Below are 23,290 nucleotides of genomic sequence, written 5' to 3' on the forward strand. Positions count from 1 at the left end.
CCAAATGTGAGGCCCAATAAGGAATTCTTTCTAATCCATCTTCTCACTTTATCACCTAAAACACACAGGCAGTTATTTGACTGATTAGAACCATCTGTAGTTGATTAGATTCCCCCTTTTTTACTTAGGGGAGAAGAAGAGTTCAGTAAGCAGTAAAAGCTGAGAATGATAAAGAAATTCTATTATGCAGGTAAATGGCATTGTGAGCTGGGTTAAAAATAATGAGTAATGTGCATGTTTCAGGTGAGGATTAATCACATTTTCTAGAGGTAGGAGGAGAGTGAGTACACATGCATAATTGCTCTAGTAGCAATTTATTTGGTTATTAGTGATGTTAAGGTTAAAGAGGGATAATGTGTAACAGCTAGGCAAATGTGGAGTGGAAAAAGTCATCTGAAAGCAGTGTAAAACTCCAAAGAGATGGTGGGAAATTGCTGCTGCTGATACTGCCTGGTAGTCTATTGTAATTTAAAAGCAGAGTTGTGAATTTTTTGAGCAGAAGTGGTATGATTTTTGAGGCTTTAGGCAGCTGGTTGGCTATCCTCAGCCATAGTGCATGTAGTAAAGTATATAGATTTGATGTAACAGACGGTTCTTAGGCACTTATATTCCTTCATTGCTCACTAAAAGTGCAATAGCTGAGAGCATTGTCTTGGTTTATGGAAGCAATTTTATGTGCTTGAAATAACCCTTGACCTGGAGTTAGAAACCTGCATTTGTCTTAGTTTTGCTTCTTACTAACTGCATTACCATGGGCAGGTCACTTAACCAATCCAAACATATATTAACTCTACTTATAAAATACAAAAAGAAAAAAAAAAAACTTGCCCCATGGGGTGGTTGTGGTGATTAAGAGAGATAATGTATTTAAAACCTCATTTTAAACTAAACATTATATAAATCTTAATTTATTTCTGTTGAGTTAAAAATGAATAAAGCCTATTAGAGAATACTGACTTTGAAATGGCTTTGATACAGAGGAGGATGTATTTCTGGAACTTAGGCCTATGGAATTAATTTAGGAGTCAGCATTTTAGAGTAATTTTCTCAAAGTAAACATACTTTAAAAAAAATTTATTTAATCTATTTAATTTTGGCTGCTTTGGGTCTTCATTGCTGCACGCTGGCTTTCTCTAGTTGCGGCGAGCGGGGGCTACTCTTCGTTGCTGTGCGCAGGCTTCTCATTGCGGTGGCTTCTCTTGTTGCAGAGCACTGGCTCTAGGCGAGTAGGCTTCAGTAGTTGTGGCACGCGGGCTCAGTAGTTGTGGCACATGGGCTTAGTTGCTCTGCGGCATGTGGGATCTTCCTGGACCAGGGCTTGAACCCCTGTCCCCTGCATTGGCAGGCAGATTCTTAACCAGTGCACCACCAGGGAAGTCCAACCATATACTTTTTTTTTTTTTTTTTTTTTTTTTTTTTAAATTTTTATTTATTTATGGCTGTGTTGGGTCTTCGTTTCTGTGCGAGGGCTTTCTCTAGTTGCGGTAAGCGGGGGCCACTCTTCATCGCGGTGCGCGGGCCTCTCACTATCGCGGCCTCTCTTGTTGCGGAGCACAGGCTCCAGATGCACAGGCTCAGTAATTGTGGCTCACGGGCCTAGTTGCTCCGCGGCATGTGGGATCTTCCCAGACCAGGGCTCGAACCCGTGTGCCCTGCATTGGCAGGCAGATTCTCAACCACTGCGCCACCAGGGAAGCCCCAACCATATACTTTTTAAGGAAAAAAATCTAGATAACTATTTCTTCACAGTAAGAACAGTGTAAAATCCTTCACAGATTCATTAATAGTAATTTAAAGAAGTATTTGACTTTGAAAATCATCGTCAGCATTTATATAATACTTAGGTTTATATGCATTTTATAATTTTTTCCTTGTTAGGCTTCATCTGAATTATGTCCATATAATCCTGTCATGGAAAACATTTCCTGTGTTATACCTAGTAATGAGATGGATCTACAACTGGATTTTATATTTACTTCTGTTTATATTGGTAAAGTAAAAGGAGCTCCTAAAGGTTGTGTTACAGTAAGTATATTAATTTTTTTTTTTAGCTTTGCTTTTTGGACAAGGCATTTTCAGATTGTCTTCTCTTTTTTTAGTGCAAATGAAAATAGAATTGAGATTAATTTTATATAGGACATTTTGAATATGTCATTATACCTATTTTGAAACATGTCTTTAATTGTGAAATCTTGAAACCATAGAGGAATGCCCTAAAATCATATCTGTAATCTGACTACTCTAATGAGGATTATGTATGAAAAAAATCATATGTAACATTGATATTCTTTGGGCTCTAAAACTTACTTGATGGTAAAGTAAATTTTTCTTTAGGGTATAGTTAATAGCAAAAAGAAGAAATCTCATTTTGATGGTTTAAATTGTTCTCCAGATTCCCAAACTTGTTATTTAAGGATCTCCAGGAATAGTTCCTATTCTATTTTTCCACTTCCTTTCAGTATTAACTCCTCACATTTTGTATATGAAAGCCATATTGGATTTTGCTCAGTTCTCTATATTTTCTCACTATTTTTCTGCCTGTTAAAATCTTTTAAGGCTTATCTGAAATACTTCCTCTTCCAGAAAACCTTTTCCTGATTTCTCCTTCCTAGCCATAATTAACTTCTCCTTTTACTATGTACTTACAGCACTTTGTTTGTACATCTGTTGTAGGATTTATTCTGTGTGTTTTTGTTTGTATTCTTGCCTAAACCTCTCCATTAGCCTTTAAGCATCTTGTGATGAAGAGTCGTGCTTTTACTCCCCTTTACACTTTACATAAATGGCTCAAACCTAAATAGGCACTTTTAAACATTAGTTGAATTGAATTGACTATGTCAGATTATAATTCAGGTATTTTCCTAGAAGTTTTGTTAATATTTCACTCTGTTATGGATAAAGCAGGGAATATAAAAATGGTAAGATATGATCTCTGCTTTCAAGGAACTTGTAGTCTAATGAAACAGGCAGAAATGTAAATAGATATTTACATTATAGTAAAATGTACTATGAAAATATGTATAGGAAGTGTGCATATGGGAGTGAGTACCTCTGTCTGGAGGAATCAGGGAAGACTTCATAGAGAGGAGAGCGTATGATATAAGACACAGAGTAGATGTTTACTTGGTGACCATGCAGGGAGAAGACCTAACTAATCCCAGTAGAGTAAACATGTACAAATTCTGGGAAGTACCAATAACGGTAGCTGGTGATATAGTTAAAATTGCTTTGATTGAAAGCACCACAGCAATTCTGTTTAAAATGAGTATTCTCTGATCACTAGTTTTCAGATATTAATAATTTTGTTATGCCCAGAGTGATTTTACAATTATTTTCTTTAAGGAATTTTGTTCACTTTTCACAATTTCCCCCCCAATTTTATAGCTTTTTCATTTTAAATTCAGGTTTAACCATTTTTTTCTGTTGAGTTCTTTGTAATGGCAAAATGTTGGGTAACCTAAATATGTGACAATAACTGATAAGCCGGGGGGGGAATTTAATATAAATATTCAGCAAGGGGTTTTCATTAATTAATGTATTAATTATGCTATTATATGGTCAGTGGACTTGTTATGGGCAAAAACCAAAACCAGACAAAAAACTACAAATGAGTAAAGGAACAATTTAACGAACACCTGTAATCTTGACTATCCAGAGACAATTACCATTAACTCTACAGTGTATATCATTCCATATTCTTCATATTAGATACATATATATTTAAAACCAAAGGATATAACATTATACATACTGTTTTGTAGCTCACCATAATCATATTAAATTAATGTAATTCATGTACCTATTTTGGAATATTTGGATTGTCCTTAATTCCTGACCATTGGACATTTCAGTTGTCCCAGAATTTTGCTACTACAAATAATAAAGTACTGCAAATATTCAATAAATGTCATAAAGTAGGTCTTAAAAATTTGTCTCATGTCTGTTGGAACACTTAAACTATGATTAAAATAAAAAACTTAAATGTCTAATTATAGGAAAGTAGTTTAGTAAATATATGCAGGTAAAATATATGCATGTGAAGAAAGGTTGAGAAGAATTCTGCAAAAATTAAAACAGGTAGGTTGCTATGGAGAGATTGTAAGCAATTTTAAAATTAAAAAATATAATGAATAATATAAAACAGGAAAAGGGTAAAAGTCTTAAAACTTTCAAGTTTTTCAAAAAACTGTGAATATATATTCTTTTTCAGACAGAGTTCATCATGCTCTGTAATTTAGAAATTAAAGAACTTCTTTTTTTGGGGGGTAATATATTAGAGAATTAAAGTTAGTCATTTGCCAGATGTTTAATGGGTGTCTGCTATATTTTGTTATGGACACTGGAGATATTGTTCTCACTGTCATGACAGTTACAGTTTAGCTGAGCCAGAGAAATACCTGTAGTGAGAAACTCTTACATTAAGTTAGAGCCGTTTTTTTTTTTTTTTTTCCTATAGTGGGACATTTAAGTTATTATTACCTTTTTTTAGTGTAGAGAATGCTGCACATTTAATTTTTTAGCTCTCACTTTTGTTAATAGTAGGAAAAATGTTTATTAAGTGTATATTATGTTCAAAGAACTGTACTGGCTGTTGTAAGAAGCTATAAAATAGCTCTTACGTTCAGCTTTATTTTTAAGTTTAAGTAGATGTTGTATGATTTCAGAGAACTTGGGATTACCTTATTGCCACAAAAACATCTTTCTGATTTTCTTAACTGGGGATTCAGTTTTTGCTGCAAATAGGACTTTGCCTTTGGGAGAGATTACATGTTGGCTTAGTCATCAAAAAAGGTGTAAATGAGTATGTGATCCTTGCCAAACAGAAAGGTTTGATAGGACAAGGGTGCTTATGGTGGGAGAATGAAACAATCATGTAGAAAGAGGCCAAAGATATATAGATACACTACTTCTAATTTGTAATTTCATAGTAATGACTATAAAATCTCAAAAGCAAACACTCCTTATATTCATTTTCTATAACTAGTTACTTACAATTGCTAAGATATATTTTATGAGATTAAAGACCCAGTGAAACATGCCTGAAAGGATTTAGCAAGGGGAAATATACACCAAATATATATAGCAGTTATGTGAAGGTGACATAATAATAAGGTGTATTTGAATAAATCAAGCTAGATAACATACTTAATCAGATGCTAGTGTCTAATGATAACAGCTCCCCTTGATTAAGGGTCTTATCAAAAACTGAGAGGTTCAGTACGTTACCTAAGTTTACTTACTATTTGTGTAAGTGGTAAAGATAAGAGAGGCAACATTTGAACCCCTTGCTCAGCTTTTAACTCATTTGTCCTTTTGCTCAAATTTTGCTTAAGTGACTGACTTACACTATGAAATGTGAGTTTTATATTTGTGAAACTACAGTATGAAATCATTTTTAAATTAGCAAAAAAAATAAAATAAAATGGAGTCTTACTAAATCTGTGGTTTCACCAAACATTGTTTGCTACTTATTTGGAACTCTGTTGGTAGTTAATTTAGGTACCCATGTACCAAGGCCATTTTCAATTTTGTGCTCACAGACTGTATCCCTGATTTGGTCAACAATTTCATAAATGTATTGATCAAAAGAGAAACCTAACCACGTAATAAATAAATAGGCATGAATTAATTTGACAAACTTCAAAGGACATCTATTTTAGGTGGTACATGTAAGATTTAGGTACTCCACAACTCTTGAGACTTTATTTTAAAACCAACACTTAAGGAGGTCAGATATATAAAGATACCTAGAGAAAATTTAGCATCTTGTCACAGAAGGAGCAGAAAGAGCAGGAACCTTGCTGAATCCTTAGTCAGAAGGGAGTTTATAACATGGAACAAAGAAGAATGAATGCTGGGAATGTCAGCAAAGATAAGGATCAAATCCTGCTTTGTGATTTATTTACCAAAGTCAGTGACACCCTGTGAGGTCTTTTGGCAGTTTCTTCTGGACTTTGTCTTATTTTTTTTTAAATATTCAGGAAACATTTTTGAAAAGTATATTAAGTAAAGTCTTACTGGTTTTTATAAATGAGCATATTGAGAATTAAATTACTTGCCCAGGGTTCTTAAACTTCCATAAAACTAAGTCTTTACAGTGAAACATCTTTTTGGTTTATTGAGAAAAAGGCTTAAGACTTTTAGTATAGACTTTGATTACGTACTTGTGGTTTAAAAAAGAAAAAAATTTTGAAAAATTTGAATAGTAACACATCTTGAGTGGTAACTCGTATTTTGCTTTTTTATTTTTCCTTTAGTTCACGACAAAGTATATTAAGATCCCATTTCAAGGTAAGCTATCATTATCTTATGACCTCTTTTCACTGTAGTTTTGAGTATAAAATAATTGGTCAGCAAAAATTCTGAGATATTTCTGCAATTAGTCTTTCATAATTTTTTCCAGTGTAGAATTTATGTAAAAATAAGGTTAATAATATGTTTCAATTTAACACTTTTTTTAGCAGCTTCAGAAGGAGTTAAAATGTTTTATAACACTTAAAATATACAATTTTTATACTGTTGTTTTAATGACTTCAAGTAATATGAAGGGACTCATGGCAATTTCCTGGGATTAACAAAAGTAGTTTTGATAGCAAGATTTTTGATATATAAAAATGGATGAAAATAGAAACTGTAAGTAAAGAAGTATAAGGAAAATTTTTAGTGTTGCACACAAACATGTAAAATGGTTTTGCATAGGGATTAAGAGAGATTTTTTTTATACTGTTTCTTATCTGAGTAAGGCAATGTGGATTGGAAAATGGACCTATAATTTGTAGAGACTCAGACAAGTTTCTCATTCTCTTTCCAAATAAAAACCTTTCAGAATAAATAACATTAAGAGAACAAATAATAAGCAACAGAGAATAGTCTCTTTAGAGAATGAATTATGAGAAGAATGAACAAAAACAATATATACAAATAGCACTTCAGAAATGAACTGGGGAAGAGGAAACCTGTGCTTCAAGACTGAAGATGAGATTGAAGTAACTTTAGTTGGACTCCCCAGATACCCATGTACAGAATCCACAACTGTATGTTATAATAATGAATCTAATGATTAGGAAGCTACTATAAGTAGTAAGAATATGTAAGGCATATATAATATATAAAAATAAATATACTGATATTCCTAATTAGGAAATTTTAATAAGTTATTGTGGAATAATATAACATTAGCTATTTAAAGAAACCAAGGCCTGTGATTCAAGAGGAAATAATTTCATAAAAGATAGTGCTATAATCTGTAGATAAAGACCTGGGTAACAGAGCTACCTCTCAATTTCTTTTTCTTTAATAGAGGTATAAATGATGTACAACATTATATTAATTTCAGGTGTACAACATTATGATTCGATATTTGTATATATTGCAAAATGATTCCCCCAATAAGTCAAGTTAACATCCATCCCCATGCAAAGTTACAAAAATTTGTGTGTGATGAGGATTTTTAAGATCTATGCGATAGATCTTAAATATGCAATACAGTATTATTAACAATAGTCACCATGTGCTGTACATTATATCCTCATGGCTTATTTATTTTATAATTGGAAATTTATATCTTTTGACCCCCTTCTGTCATTTCGTCCACCCCCTGCTTCTGGCAACTACCAATCTGATCTCTGTATCTATGAGCTTTTTTTTTTTTTTTTTTTAAAAGATTCCACCTATAAGTTATGTCATACGGTATTTGTCTTTCTCTGGCTTATTTCGCTTAGCATAATGCCCTCAAGGCATGTTGTTGCAAATGGCAAGATTTCGTTCCTTTTTTTTTTTTTTTGGCAGAACAGTATTCCATTGTATATATATCACATATTCATTCATCCATTGATGGACACTTAGGTTTTTTCCATATCTTGGCTATTGTGAATAATGCTGCAGTTAACATGGGAGTGCATATATTTTTTTTCTAATTAGTGTTTTCCTTTCCTTTGCATAAATACCCAGAAGTGGAGTTGCTGGATCATTAAAAAAATTTTTTTGAGAACGCTCTGTTTTCCATAGTGGCTGCACCAGTTTACATTCCCACCAACAGTGCACAAGTGCACAAGAGTTCCCTTGTTACCACATCCTTGCCAATACTCATTATTTCTTTTCGTTTTGATAATATACATTCTAATAGGTGTGAGGTGGTATATCATAGTGGTTTTGATTTTCATTTCCGTGACGAGTAGCAATGTTGACCACCTTTTTGTGTACCTGTTGACCATCTGTATGTTTTCCTTGGAAAAATGTCTTTTCAGTGTCTCTGCCTTTTTTTCAGTCAGATTGTTTGGGGTTTTTTGCTATTGAGTTGTATGAGTTCCTTATATATTTTGGATTTTAACCCCTTATCAGATATATGACTTGCAAATATTTTCTCTCATTGAATAGGTTGCCTTTTAATTTTGTTGATGATTTGCTTTGCCGTGTAGAAGCTTTGTAGTTTGATGTAGTCCCACTACATCTAACTAAAATCTATAGGTAAAGACCTTTGTAATGGAGCTACCTCTCAAATTCTTATGATACAAACAAACATCAAAAATGATATTTTAGGTTTTCATAGTTAATATTTTGTACTTTGTTTCAAATATTGCTTTCTTTATAGCTTTTCTATCCCAAATGAATATATATATAAACATATATATATATATATATATATATATTTTTTTTTTTTAATACTTTTTTGGCCACACTGCACAGCATGTGGGATCTTAGTTCCCCGACCAGGGATCTAACCCAGGCCCCTTGCATTGGAAGTGTGGAGTCTTAACCACGGGACTGCCAGGGAAGTTCCCAAATGATTTTTTTTTTTTTTAAACATCTTTATTGGAGTATAATTGCTTTACAATGGTGTGTTAGTTTCTGCTTTATAACAAAGTGAATCAGCTCCAAATGATCTTTAAAAGATGATTTTAATTAAAAATTGTGGAAAAATACTCTTGTCGGTGGTAATGGGTTTACGATTTTATAATGGAAGAGGAAAATATTAGTCAGCTTCTTCAAATCCTGTCTGTGCTAAATTCCCATATAAAAAAAATTTTTTTTTAAAACAAGGCATGCAGGGACTTCCCTGGTAGCACAGTGATTAAGACTCCATGCTCCCAATGCAGGGGGCCCGGGTTTGATCCCTGGCCAAGGAACTAGATCCCACATGCATGCTGCAGCTAAGAGTTCTCATGCTGCAGCTAAGGAGCCGGTGAGCCGCAACTAAGGAGCCCACACGCCGCAACTAAGGAGCAGGAGAGCTGCAACTAAGGAGCCCGCCTGCTGCAACTAAGATCCGGTGCAACCAATAAATAAATAAAAAAATAAAACAAGGCATGCATGTGAAAGGTTTTTGTAGGTGGGGAAATCTAGGGGTCTAAATGTTTATTTTTCTGCAGCAGCTGTGGGAAAAAATTGATTTATTCATATTTATATTAGCTGTTAATTATGTTTGGCTGTGGCTTAAAGAAAATAGTTTATTTTTTCTTCACATTTAAGAATTCCAGAGGTAGACTGAACAGGGCTGATAATGGTGTTTATTTGGTCATCAGAGGCCCAGACTCCTTTCATTTTCTTACTCTGTCATCCCTGACACATGACTTTCATCCTCTAGTTTGTCTCATGGTCCATATGGCTGCTCATACTCCAGCCATCATGTTTGTTTTTTTTTAATAAATTTGTTCATTTATTTATTTTTGGCTGCGTTGGGTCTTCGTTGCTGTGCGCGGGCTTTCTCTAGTTGCGGCGAGTGGGGGCTCCTCTTCATTGCAGTGCGCAGACTTCTCATTGCGGTGGCTTCTCTTTTTGCGGAGCACAGGCTCTAGGCGCATGGGCTTCGGTAGTTGTGGCACGCGGGCTCAGTAGTTGTAGCTTGTGGGCTGTAGAGCGCAGGCTCAGTAGTTGTGGCGCACAGACTTAGTTGCTCCGTGGCATGTGGGATCTTCCCAGACCAGGGACCGAACCCATGTTCCCTGAATTGGCAGGCGGATTCTTAACCACTGTGCCACCAGGGAAGTCCAGCCATCATGTTTTAATGTTCCAGGTAGAGAGCAGGAGGAAAGGAAAAATGGTAGAAAGAATACATACCACCCTTTTAAGGAGTCTTCTTGGGTGTGCATACCACCTAATGTTCTGCTTATATTTTCTTAGCTAGAATGTAGTCAAATGACCACACATCTATTTGCAAAGGAAGCTAGGAAATAGAGTTTTTAAGAGGTGGGTATCTTGCTTCCTCATAAAATTAGGGTCCTGTTACTAAAATCCCTAACAGTAGGTAGGAAAAATGATAGGCAACTCCTACTTTCAGTGTCTGTCATAGCCCTGTAACAGAATAAACTGAATGTTTTGGGAAAATTTGGTAATGAGGTTAATTTTTCTTGTGATGGTGTTAAATGCCCCCTGGCTTTTTTAAGGGAATCTTTTTAAAGCAGTCTTCCTAAAGAATATTTAACTTTCATACTAAGAGCTTGGAACATTTGGATTAGTAATAACTATCTAGATTTCACAGAAATAGTATCAACTATTTGGGGCTGTGAGCTGCATGAGGAAGAAATGCTGAGAAGTTTTTCTGAAGGTTCTCTCTCTTTACTTTTAACTTAATCTGTTTGTCTTTGCTGCCAGTTTCACTGACAGTTTTCAGAATGGAGGAGTTACAGCGTTCATAGACTGGAAGAATTAATATTGTTAAAATGTCCATATTACCCAGAGCGGTCTACAGATTCACTGTAATCCCTATCAAAGTTCCAATGGAGTCTTTCACAGAAATAGAAAAAAAAAATCCTAAAATTTGTATAGAACAACAAAAGACCCCAAATATCCAAAGCAGTCCTGAGAAGAACACAACTGGAGGCACCACACGTCCTGATTTCAAATTGTATTACAAAGCTATAGTAATCAAAAGAGTATGATATAGGCATAAAACACAGAGATCAATGGAACAGAACTGAGAGCGCAGAAATAAACCCACATATATATGGTAAATTAATTTTCAACAAAGGAGCCAAGAATATACAATAAGGAAAGGATAGTTTCTTCAATAAATGGTGTTGAGAAAGCTGGACAGCCACATGCAAAGGAATGAAACTGGACCTCTACCTCTACTATATACAGAAATCAACTCAAAATGGTTTAAAGACTTAAATGTATGACCGGAAACCATAAAACTCCTAGAAGAAAACATAGGGGGTAACCTCGTTGACATTGGTCTTGGCAGTTTTTTGCATCTGACAGCAAAAGCAAAGGCAACAAAAGCAAAAATAAACAAGTAGAACTACATCAAACTAAAAAACTTCTGCACAACAAAGGAAACCTTTAACAAAATGAAAAGACAACCTACTAAATGGGAGAAAATATTTGCAAATCATATATCTGATAAGGGGTTAATACCCAAAATATACAAACAACCCTATTAAAAAATGGGCAGAGACATTTAAAAATGTCTAAAAAATAGACATTTTTCCAAAGGAGACATACAGATGACCAATAGACACATGAAAAGATGCTCAACATCACTGATTGTCAGTGAAATGCCAGTTGTCAGTGAGATACCACCTCACACTGGTCAGAATGGCTATCATCAAAAAGACAGTAGATAACAAGTGCCGGAAAGGATGTGGAGAAAAGGGAAACCTCTTCCACTGTTGGCACACATTAGGATTGTAAATTGATGCAGCCACTATGGAAAATAGTATGGAGGTTGGTCAAAAAATTAAAAATAGAACTGCCATGCGATCCAGCAATTTCACTTCAGGGTATTTACCCAAAGAAAACAAAACAGTAATTTGAAAAAGTACATGCACCCCAGTGTTCATTGCAGCATTGTTCACAATAGCCAAGGTGTGAAAGCAACATAAATGTCTTCTAATAGATGAATGGATGAAGATGTGTTATATATATATATACAATGGAATATTACTCAACCATTATAAAAATGAAATCTTGCCATTTGTGACAACATGGATGGATCTAGAGGGTATTATGCTAAGTGAAATAAGTCAGGCAAAGACAAATACAGTATTATCTCACTTGTATGTGGAATCTAAAAACAAAAGGGAAGCAGACTCAAAGATAAAGAGAACAAGCAGCTGGTTGCCATAGAGGAGGGTGGTGGGGAGTTGGGTGAAATAAGTGAAAGGGATTAAGAGGTATAAGCCTCCATTTATAAAATAAATAAGCAATGAGAATGTAATGTACAACGTAAGGAGTATGGTCAGTAATACTGTAATACCTTTGGGGACAGATGGTTACTAGACTTACCATAGTAATCATTTTATAATGTATGCAAATACCAAATCATTATGTAGTAATGTGAAACTAACATTATATGTCAACTATATTTCAATTAAAAAAAGGCATACAAATCAAAAAAAAGAAAAAGAAAAAGGAGCCAGTAAACAGAGAGTAAAAGAAGAGGGAAGGTAGGTTAGGATAGGACATGACAGGATAGGAAGAGAGGAAGTCAGGAGGCATGCATACGGACAGGCGCAGAAGAGAAATAGAAATACAGAAAGGGAACAAGAAAAAGACCTGGAAGAATGGAATAAGGAAAGAAAAGAATAGAGGAAGGAAGGAGGAAATACGAAAGAAATACAGAGAAAATGTTTAAAATGGATTAATTTATAAGAAAAAGTAAAAAAAATAGAATGGCTATCTTGGGAACATTAAGATGACTAGTTAATGAGTTTGAATGCTTATTGTAAACTGCTTTTCAAACTTTAATGTTTATATGAATTACCTGGGTTCTTTTTGTTAAACTGCTGATTCTGATTCAGTATATCTAGTGTGGGGCCTGATTTCTGCATTTCCATTTGGCTCCCAGGTGATGCTCATGTCACAGGCTGAGGACTACATTTTAAGTAGCATGGAGCTAGGAAAACATGGGGGGAGGAGTAGTAAGAGATTTGTTTCAAATAGGTAACCATCTTGGGTTTATACTTAACCGATATTTGTATTCCTAGTTCAGCTGCTTGTTTTCTTAAGTTGGACCAGATGACCTCAGGACTTCTTTACACCAGTTTTCTATATTTCTTTGAATTAAAAAATAAGGTCCTCAGAGGAGATTCTTTTAGCTCGCTGAGAGGGAGAAAGAGTGATAATTCAGAGCAATTACCTAGAAGTTTTGAGAAGTAGAACCTAGAAGAATTTTAGAAGAAATGTCATCCTAGGAGTACCCTGGTGGCCTAGTGTTAGGATTCTGGGCTTTCACTGCCATGCGGGGGTCCGGGGTTCAGTCCCTAGTCTGGGAACTGAGATCCCGCAAGCCATGTGGCGCCACCAAAAAAATTTCATCCTAGACCATTCAGAAGCTCATATTACTTACTCTGGGGAATCTTTGGGTAATGGCTGGTCTGTGTAGTGGAATGCAGATGTTTGAGGAGAAGAAAAATAGGCTTAAAAATAGGTTAAGTGGCTTATGATAGCATTTGCAGTCTTGGTTGATAGTATTAACCAAGATAGAATTACATAGTTTTTTCAGTTATACTATGCTTAGTTTTCTGCATTGATAAGATAGTCTGAGATCATATAGTGTGAGAGGCTAAATTCCTACATTTAATTATCACTTAAAAATTGTTTGGCCCTTTCTAATTTATGTGATCTTTTTTACTGTAATAATACTGTTTAGGTATTTTAGCCAAGTTTACTGAAATGTACTGGAAATGATATTTTTGAAAAACCTTGCATATAATTCTTTTTAAAAAATACATTGTGTTAAAGAGGAGTCATACAGTGCATATGGAGTGTATTCCTAAATAGATTAATTTATTACCTTGTTATCTTTTATTTATTACAGTGTCCCTGCATGAGATTTCATTGCTAGTGGATACTACACATTTAAAGCGGTTTGGGTTATGGAAAAATAAAGATGATGATCACAGTAAAAGAAGTCATGCTATCCTCTTTCTTTGGGTCTCCTCAGATTATCTTCAAGAGATTCAGACCCAATTAGAAAACTCTATATTAAGCCAGCAATGTGAGTATAAAAAGATATCTAAATTTCAGGATAATCTGAGAAGTCCTATAAATAAAGTAATTTTCCTCTAAAATAATTTAGTAGAATGTAATTATTTCACTGAATTGAAATTAAGTTCATTGAATTCAAAATAATTTATCCCTTGATATTATGTAAGATATTTTATTCATTTAATTTCTCCTTATAATTTTACTCAACCAATTAAAATTATCTTCTAAAATAAAAGGACTACCTTATCTTTTAGTCACTTGACATCCTTGGCTACCTGTCTTAAGCGTTTCTTGCCCTTATTTCATAATGAACGGTGACAGAACTAATCAGTGGCAAAGTCAAATAAAATACAGAAGTCTTTATCTTCAACATTTTCTATAGTTTCTAAAAAAGATAAATCAGCTTATTTACTTATGTATCATTTTTCTAAGACTGGGTTGAATACTTTTCTGATGCTCCCATAACACTTATCTATCAATATGTAAGTATCTTGAGATATTTCCCAACTTTGTTTAGTTTCCAACTCCTAAAGGAGTCTGGTTTAGAATTGGGTAAATCAAATTAGTAAGTTTCTTTCTTATCTCTTTAATCTCTCTGCCATTTCCCCTCCTACTCCCTTGCACATTAAAGATGTTAAGTAGTGAACTAAATTTTATGTCTTTAAAATTACTTATTTTGCTGTCCTCATTACTTCCAAATTAATTGGGAAAATTCATGATTAAATAGCAGAGAAGTTGGGAAAATACACAAGCCATTTATAATCATTATGGGAGGAGAGAATGTCATTTGATGAGAGAAAATGATTTTGAAGGAAGTGTTTGGAAATTTTTTTAATTGGTAGATTTGCTATATGAAGAAGGCTAGAGAAAAATAATTGCTTAGTCATCATTCATTTACGTATTCATACATTCATTAACAAACATTTAAGAGCACCTAGTAAATGCCAGGTACTGGAGATGCAGCAGTCAGTACCATTGTGGAGTTTGTATTCTAATGTAGTAGGAGTCTAAAAATTGTGAGTTTTGGTTATAGGTTACTAATGGCCTGTTTTGGGATTTAATTTGCCTGGGTTATTAACTAACATACAAAATAGTTTGTTGAGTTGTATACCAACCTTACTGTTACTAATAATTATTTTAATTATAATCCCCTTGAAAAATAACACTACTGATAAAAACTGGTATCTTTTTTCTTTCATAGCAAAATCCACTGAATTCATTTTCCTTGAGCTACACAGTTCTATTTCACAGAGAGAAGAATTGAAATTGCAAGACATTATGACAGAAATAAGTACAGCCAATGGAGAATTAGAGCTTTCTTATCCGTTGTCTTGGGTTCAGGCACTTCCTTTATTTCAGAACCTCTCTTCAAAAGAAAGCTCTTTTATTCATTATTACTGTGCTTCAACTTGTTCTTTTCCTGCTGTTACTGCTGAAGAAATGAAGATGAAATCAATATCTCAGGTTAGCATATGATTAATATAATTAGTGAGGGGGAGGGAGGCAGTTCAATAAAAATTCTTGTTTTGAAATGAGCATGATTTCAGAATGCTGTGTTTTGTCAAAAGGGCACAGGAACCAACCTAAAGGAACTCCCAGTGCCAAAGCTAGAACAGTTAGATCAACAAAATCAGTAATGATAGCCTGTGATTATTATTAAAAAATAAGATATAATACCAATTAATCTATATTGGTACAAATAAATAACTGAATGGATGAATGAAAGCATAAAAAAAGGTGGGTAAGGGACAATTCTTTCTTAGAAAAGTGTTGCAATTAATAAATGTAAAAGGAATAAGAGAAATATAAAACCACCTCTAGAAAAATCATAGTTATGATTGTTGCAGGTAAGGTCCACGGAGAGATGCTAAATTTAATGGATGAAAACTTAAGGTAAAACAGGATATGTGCACAATATCAATCTCTCACCCCAAATATTAATTAATTACAAAAAGGAAGTAACTTTTTTTTCTCCACTGTAGTAACTTTACAGTGGAGAAACATTGCAGACATCACCTTAACCCAAGTGATCGAAGTTAACATTACCAGTAATAAGATATATTGACCTAATGTACCTGTCACATCATGCACGGAGAAGAGTACATCATTTCTGTGTTGTTCTTCTCAATATTGTATAACCTCAGTCTAATTGTGAGAAAAATCAGACAAACCCAGTTACAAAGTAACTGACCAACAGTCTTAAAAAATATCAAGGTCATGAAAGACAAGGAAAGATTGAGGAATTGTAGCATCCTGAAACAAAAGAAATTTGTTAGTGGAAAAACTAGTAAAATCAGAATAAAGTTTGTAGTTTAGTTTATAGTATCATACCAACATTAATTTCTTAGTTTTAATAATTGTACTGTGGTTTAAAAAGATGTTAATATTAGGGGGGTCTGTGAGAGGCTTATTTGTTTTCTGCAATTCTTTTATCAATATAAGTCTAAAATTATCTTGAAACAATTAATGGTAAGTTTTAAAATGCTGTGTTTATTTTTATAGGAGGTTGCTAATATACATGTGGCTTATGTATCACTGCCAAATACCTCTAGAAAGAAAAGCGTTTATTAAGTTTGCTGTGACATGGGCGTGTGCACACACGCACACACATACACTCATGTGGGTTTGGTCTGGGGCTAATCTGTTTTTTTTAAAGGTCTGTAGAAAGCCACATTAGTGGAAGTCAAGATGTAAGACTTCACTGTCTTTAGCATAATGTAAAAATTTTGCCTGGTAATTACATTGTATATACAAATTTGTATCATAGTTTTCCATTTAATAATAAAATATCAATTTATGTTCTTATAAACTCTTTTCAGTCTCTTGTTTAAATTTTTTCCTACTATTTATCACCTCTTTTGTTCATTTTGAACAAAGTGAACACTGTTTTCAGATTCCTAAGTTAATTATAAAGCCAGACCTGTAAGTAACACTTCAGGTTAAACTTTGACCATTGTATAGTATCTTTTGATACAAAGTATTATTTTGATTTAGTTATATCTTTATAGAAATTCTAAGAGTATATATATAACTCATTGGTATGTATCAATATTTCTTTTAGTCACATTTTCTCTTACCAGTCTAACTTTTGACTTTGTCCTTTTGAGAGTTAATACGTGTTTATGCACGTATAAGACCTTTTTCTTTGCCATTTTCTGTCAGCCCTCAAATACGGATACAGCCAAGCCTACTTACACCTTACTGCAGAAGCAAAGTAGTGGTTGCTACTCACTTTCTATTACATCGAATCCAGATGAAGAATGGCGAGAAGTCAGGCACACTGGACCTGTTCAGAAGTATGTACTGTGTCATATCCCGTTTGTAATAGGTGGGCAAATTAGTAGTTTTCATTCACATTGCTGATTTTAAGTACTTTTCCTTTTTAAATGTTTTGAGTTTTACTTTCTTGCTGACAGTTAATAATAGAAATAATTATTAAAAAGTTAAAAAAATTATTAAGAAAACAATCAATGCCATTTCATTTAGTTTTATGTTAATAAGACAAATGGTAGCCAAGATGTCAAATGTGGTAAGATTAAAGCATTTATTGAAAATATTTGAATAGAAGTGTATGGTTTTTAAGATTATATATTCCGTATCTGAATATATAATAGGAAAAGTGAAATTGCTTATTAATGTGTGCCTCAATTTAGGGTACTTTATCAGAACTTCCCTTTCAGAAGTTACTTCTTTGTTCGTATTTCGTCTTTTATATGTCTTCTCATGGTGGTAAGGCAGCATAAGGGAGACTGTGCACTTGAGAGTGATTTCTATTCCTCTACACGATTCCTTTTCTCTGTTAAAAAAAAAAAAAAAAAAAAGGAAAGCACAGGATAGGGAAATAGCCAATAAAATAGTAACTTTCATTTTAGCACTTAAAATTTTCCTGTGTTATTTGATTTAGGTGCCATGGTTACCAAGATTAAATCAACTGCAGATGATTCTTATCTTCTTGACTCTTTCTAGTTCAACAAGTACATAGTATACCTTATTATTGACTATATTTGTGCATTGAGTACCACCCTGTCTGTTCCAAGATTATAGTCAGAACTCACAACTGCTCTTATTTTCTGAGCTTTAAGAGAGGGTGCCAAAGGAAAAATGCCTAATTAGTTGTCATTTTGTTTTCCATTTCTTTCTGGTTGTACTCTATTTATATCCTTTATATTCTCTTTAAGTTATGCATCGTAAGCACTTTTTTTTGGGAAACTTGCCTCCTAAGCTCCCATGGTAATTCTTCATTGTCCAGCTGCTGGTGTAGACTAGCCACCAGTAGGAGAGCATTGTTTTTGACTGTTGACTCTTTTAGGTTTTAGTCTTGGGGATTCAAACTTAGCATTGGAAACTGGAGCGTAGGAGAATCTTCTATGGTTTATTACTTCAGTTTGTTGAAAGTTAAAAATTATACAGAAGAGAGACATCCTCAATGGTATTGTAATTGACTGTGAGATAACCTATTGATTAGACAAATACTGAGACTAGCCCACATGGGAAGGATTGGAAATGAAAAGATACTCAGTGAGAGTACTATTAGTAGCTTGTGAAAACAAAGGAAGGGAAATATAATTGCTTGTATCATGTCAAATATTTTTTACCCTACACATTTTAGTTATTGAATACTACTGCCCCATTATTGTCCCATATAACAAATCCCTTTGACACTAGAGTTTTCAATATTAATATATTTTAATTTTATTTTTACTTTTTAAGGTTGATTGTATATCCTCCACCACCTACTAAAGGGGGTTTAGGAGTAACTAATGAAGATCTGGAGTGCTTAGAAGAAGGAGAGTTTCTTAATGATGTAATCATTGATTTCTACCTTAAGTAAGTACAATGATAAATGATCTTGTCATTTGTTTTACAGGTTTTGATGTGAATATTAAATATCTTTATCTCTGAAGTATTTTAACTCTAGCTAAAAATAACCTGTCAAAATTTCAGGTTTGAAAATTTTTGTCTACCAAAGTTTTCTGGTGTTGACTAATTCAGTTTCATTCCTTTACTTCCCATAGATACTACATACTTCAGAAGAGTTACTGTTGTTTTGTTTTGTTTGTTTTTGTTTTTGCTTGCTATTGATTGATACTTCTTTTTAGATTTTATTTATTTATTTTTGGCTGTGTTGGGTCTTTGTCGCTGCGCATGGGCTTTCTCTAGTTGTGGCAAACGGGGGCTACTCGTCGTTGCAGTGTGCGGACTTCTCATTGCGGTGGCTTCTCTTGTTGCAGAGCACGGGGTCTAGGCGCGTTGGCTTCAGTAGTTGTGGCACGCAGGCTCGGGAGTTGTGGCTCACAGGCTCTAGAACACAGGCTCAGTAGTTGTGGCGCATGGGCTTAGTTGCTCCGTGGCATATGGGATCTTCCCGGACCAGGGCTCGAACCCATGTCCCCTGCATTGGCAGGCGGATTCTTAAGCACTGCGCCACCAGGGAAGTCCCTGATTGATACTTCTTGGACTATAGTATTATTATAGTGAAGGAAGTACTTATATAATTACAGATCACTTTGGGAACCAGAAAGAAACAACTCTGTAGTTCTCTATTGTGTCTTTAAGCGCTGTAAAAGTTAACTGTCATTTTAAAAATCCATGTCACTATTCCATTAAAAATAGTTTTCAACGTTTTATATAGCCAAGCTGAAGGAATGTGTAAGAAAGAAACTTTCATGCAGCGGTAATTTGTCTCTAGCCCTCATTTTGTACTCTATCCCTATACCTACATTTCTAACATTTCAAGATGTCTCCTAATTATTTCACTGACCCTTCCCAAACCAATTTATTGTTATCATATTATTTCAGCCCTATTGTTTTACTAATAGTGCTATCCTTATTCTACTAAGGATAGGCTCAAAAATCTCACGTTATTATCTACTCTTCATCTTGGACATTGTAGATTTAATCTCTAGAAGTTCTGTTTGGGTCTTTTTTATATCTTTCATGTCTCTAACTTTTTGAACATATGGAATATAATTATTATATAACAACTGTTTTAATGTCTTTTTCGACTTATTCTAGCGTCCTTGTCAGTCCTGGGTTGGTTTCAATTGACTGATTTTTCTCTTCATTATGAGTGGTATTTTTTTTTTCTTCTTCTTCTTTGCATGTCTGGTGATTTTTTTACTGGGTGCTAGTATATTCCTATAAATATTCTTGAATTGTGTTTTGAGACAGATTATTTGGAAACAGTTTGATGCTTTTAAGGATCTTGCTTTTTAAGGTTTGTTAAGCGAGACCAACAAATTAATCCCCACTATGAGGAAAGACCCTTCTGAATACTCTACTCAGTGCTTCATGAATTATGAGGTTTTCCAGCCTGGCTGGTAGCAGCAGGCAGTATTCCCACAACCTGCGTGAATGCTGGGTACCATTCCCTCTACTTTTTTCAGATAGTTCTTTCCCCAGTCTTAGGTATTTTCCTTACGTACATGCAGTGATCAATGTTCTGCTAAATTCTTGAGGAGGACTCTCTGCAGATGTCTGGAGTTCTCTGTCTATAGTGCTTTTTCTTTTCCAATATTCTGATTTGCAAACTCTCGCTGCCTTAGTCTCTCCTGACTCTCAGCATCTCCTCAACCCAGGGAATCTGCCGTGTTCCACCTGGGTTATTCCTTTCTGTGCTGCAGCTTGGAAACTTAACAAGGCAGTAAGCTGAGGCAATTACGGAGCTCACCGTTTCTCAAGGGTCACTGTTCTATGTTGCCTGATGTCCAGTGTTTTGAAAACTATTGTTTCATGTGTTTTGTCTGATTTTTTGCTTGTTTCAAATAGGAGTGTAAATCTGATCCCTATTATTCCATCTTGGCTGGGAGTAAAGTTTTCATTATCATTGACTCTTCACCCTCCCTTCCTTCTCTACATACTCAGTTGCCTGAGTAGTAGATTTGGTCTCTCAAATTTGTTTATTCTCTTCTGTCATCATGATCTTTTTAGTACTACTTATCTTACCTAAATTGTTGTTCTTTTAAAACAGTCTCCTTATATCCTTTGTCTCTGTTTTCCTATCTGTTAAGTATATTATTACCACCATTATTATTCTTTACTCCATGAATGCAATTCTCACTAGAAACTTTTATTAATTTCTTACTACCTGTCAAAATGAGTTCCAACACAGTCAGGCATTTGAGTGGCTTGATAATATGACACTAATTTGTCTTTTCTGCCATCTACTTATAACCCTGCACCTATTACATAGTCCAGCAAAACTGAATTATAAACAGTTTACTAAACAAAGCCCATCCTTATTCACTCTTTTGCCTTAATGCCGTGTTACTCTTGCTTCGTGGAATATGCTTTTTATCTTAACCTGTTGAAATTTTATTCCTCTATCAAGGTTCCTCACAAGGGTTATCTTCTTGAAAACTTTTCCTGATTTTAAACAGATATTATTAACTCTCATAATACCTTATTTGTATCTCTTTTATGGTTCATATAGTATTTTGCCTTATTTTAAAGTTATTGGGTAGCATTATGATTATTTTCCTTCTAAAGGTTGGGCATCTTATATCTTACTTATTTTTGTATCCCTAAATAGTGTCAAATTTATATTTTGTGAGATGAATTGGATCATCTTTGATGTTAATTTTGATATGTTTTATTGGAATTAACTAATAAAATTTTATTTCAAATTCAGTTCCAAGAGTATTTTTCTATACTTCCTTTTCACTGAACTGCCTGTATCTCTGACTCTTTGACTTCTTTTCACAGGGGATTCTACTTTATTTTTTAAACTACTTTCTATTAATTTTTAATATTGATGAATAACTTTCAAATAGGAAAGTGCACAAATTTTAAGTGTATAGCTCATGAATGTTCACATGTGTGTGTACCCATGTTATCACCATTCAGATTAAGGTAAAGAACACTTGCAGCACACCAAAAGCATTCTTTGTGTCGCCTTCCACATAGTATACCCTCCACTTAACCACATTAAAAAAAATTCAAGTTGTGTTTGTCTTTTACGCTTTTTTTAAAAAGCAATTCCAAGATCATTTTTAAACCTTTATAAACTATTAACAATAGTAGAGTTCTCTAATTATGAGAGGTTTAATCACTAAGTGATTGAATTATAAACTTGTGTTGAAGAATTGTTTTAGTAAAGAAATGGACTAAGGATTTAGAGATTAGTCATGTCTCAGAGTTATTAAAATTTCTCTAGATTTATTTAGGAGCGTGATGGTTTCAGTTTTGTATTTGATTGCATGATTATTTGATTAATATTTCCTTCTACCGTCACTCTTCTGGATTGTAAGCTCTACGGGGGCAGGAACTTTTTTTGCCCCCTCTCGTTTTATGTCGCTAGTATAAATATGGTACTTGGCACATATTAGGAATTTGAGAAATATTTGTTAAGTAAATGAATATGTGGAAAATTTCTGCTTTAATTGATCTTGATAGAAGGTGAGGTAACTAAAGAACAAAAAAAAGCTGAAATCGGAGCAAATTGCAAGATTGCTTTGACTCTAATAGGACATAAAAATGAAGATTTTCTGAACACAGATAATTGGAGGAAGACCGGATAAAATCTAAAAATAATTTACTTTTGTGGTGTTGTTACTTTGCAGGTATCTTATATTGGAGAAGGTGTCAGATGAACTTGTTGAACGAAGTCACATTTTTAGTAGCTTTTTCTACAAATGCTTGACAAGAAAGGAAAATAATTTAACAGAAGATAATCCAAATCTTTCGTAAGTCAGTCTTTCAGTGTACTTAAGTTTTAAGAGGAAAACATACTATTTTGATGGACTTAGCGAAATAACTTCTTACAGTATTTCCTAGAGTGAGCAGTATTACCACCTTTGCAGGTGCTGGACCTGTTTGCTCTGAGAGGCATTTCTTACCCTTCCACTGTTCTGTTCCCTATCACAGGGAGGCTGACTCTTACAGGTTGCATTTCTAATTGCATGTTCTGTGGGGGATATTGGAGGTTGGAAGGCAAGGAAAGAAGAAGTCAGGATGTTTCTTCCTTACCCTCTTTGCCTTGGGCAGTTATTCTGGTAGTGGTTCTAGTTCCTCTGTGGGTCCTTCTTTCACTGGACAGACCTGATAGATCTCCAGCTTCCATTTGGAGGTACTACTTCTTCACTTTGCCCTTCAGCATAAGGGTGTAGCATTGTCCTACTATGCTAAGCTCTGGTTGCCTTACTGATTGCCTTTTGTGGCATTGCGCTTTTTCTATCACCACTGTAGCCAATTATTTGCATTACGTTTTATCTGTCTTAAATATATAGGGAGGTTTATGTTTTCCTGGTTGGACCCTCACTAACATACTACTATTTAATTAAACTGATGTAACATTATAAAAATACCATGTTCCCACAGTTCAGCTGAATTTCTGTCCAAGTATTTTTTTGATTAACTCTAA

General features: G+C 34.2%; 2 protein-coding genes across 9 annotated transcripts in view; one reads left to right on the forward strand and one right to left on the reverse strand.

Moving 5' to 3' along the window:
• LOC309660004 (putative protein ARB2BP) overlaps positions 1–23,290 on the reverse strand; it is a 302,775-nt gene that overhangs the window by 132,899 nt on the left and 146,586 nt on the right. The gene's annotated exons all lie outside the window — the stretch shown is intronic.
• Positions 1–23,290, forward strand: part of SENP7 (SUMO specific peptidase 7) — a 156,622-nt gene that overhangs the window by 121,388 nt on the left and 11,944 nt on the right. For all 8 annotated transcript variants that reach the window (XM_082460340.1, XM_082460341.1, XM_082460345.1 and 5 more), the window contains 7 exons: positions 1,879–2,025; positions 6,258–6,291; positions 13,760–13,939; positions 15,131–15,393; positions 17,092–17,225; positions 18,640–18,756; positions 22,491–22,613. In XM_082460340.1, coding sequence (XP_082316466.1) covers positions 1,879–2,025; positions 6,258–6,291; positions 13,760–13,939; positions 15,131–15,393; positions 17,092–17,225; positions 18,640–18,756; positions 22,491–22,613 — 998 coding nt within the window. The remainder of the gene's footprint in view (positions 1–1,878; positions 2,026–6,257; positions 6,292–13,759; positions 13,940–15,130; positions 15,394–17,091; positions 17,226–18,639; positions 18,757–22,490; positions 22,614–23,290) is intronic.

Source organism: Balaenoptera physalus, assembly GCF_965194825.1.
Source record: "Balaenoptera physalus genome assembly, chromosome: 4".
In the NCBI taxonomy this organism is placed as follows: domain Eukaryota; kingdom Metazoa; phylum Chordata; class Mammalia; order Artiodactyla; family Balaenopteridae; genus Balaenoptera; species Balaenoptera physalus.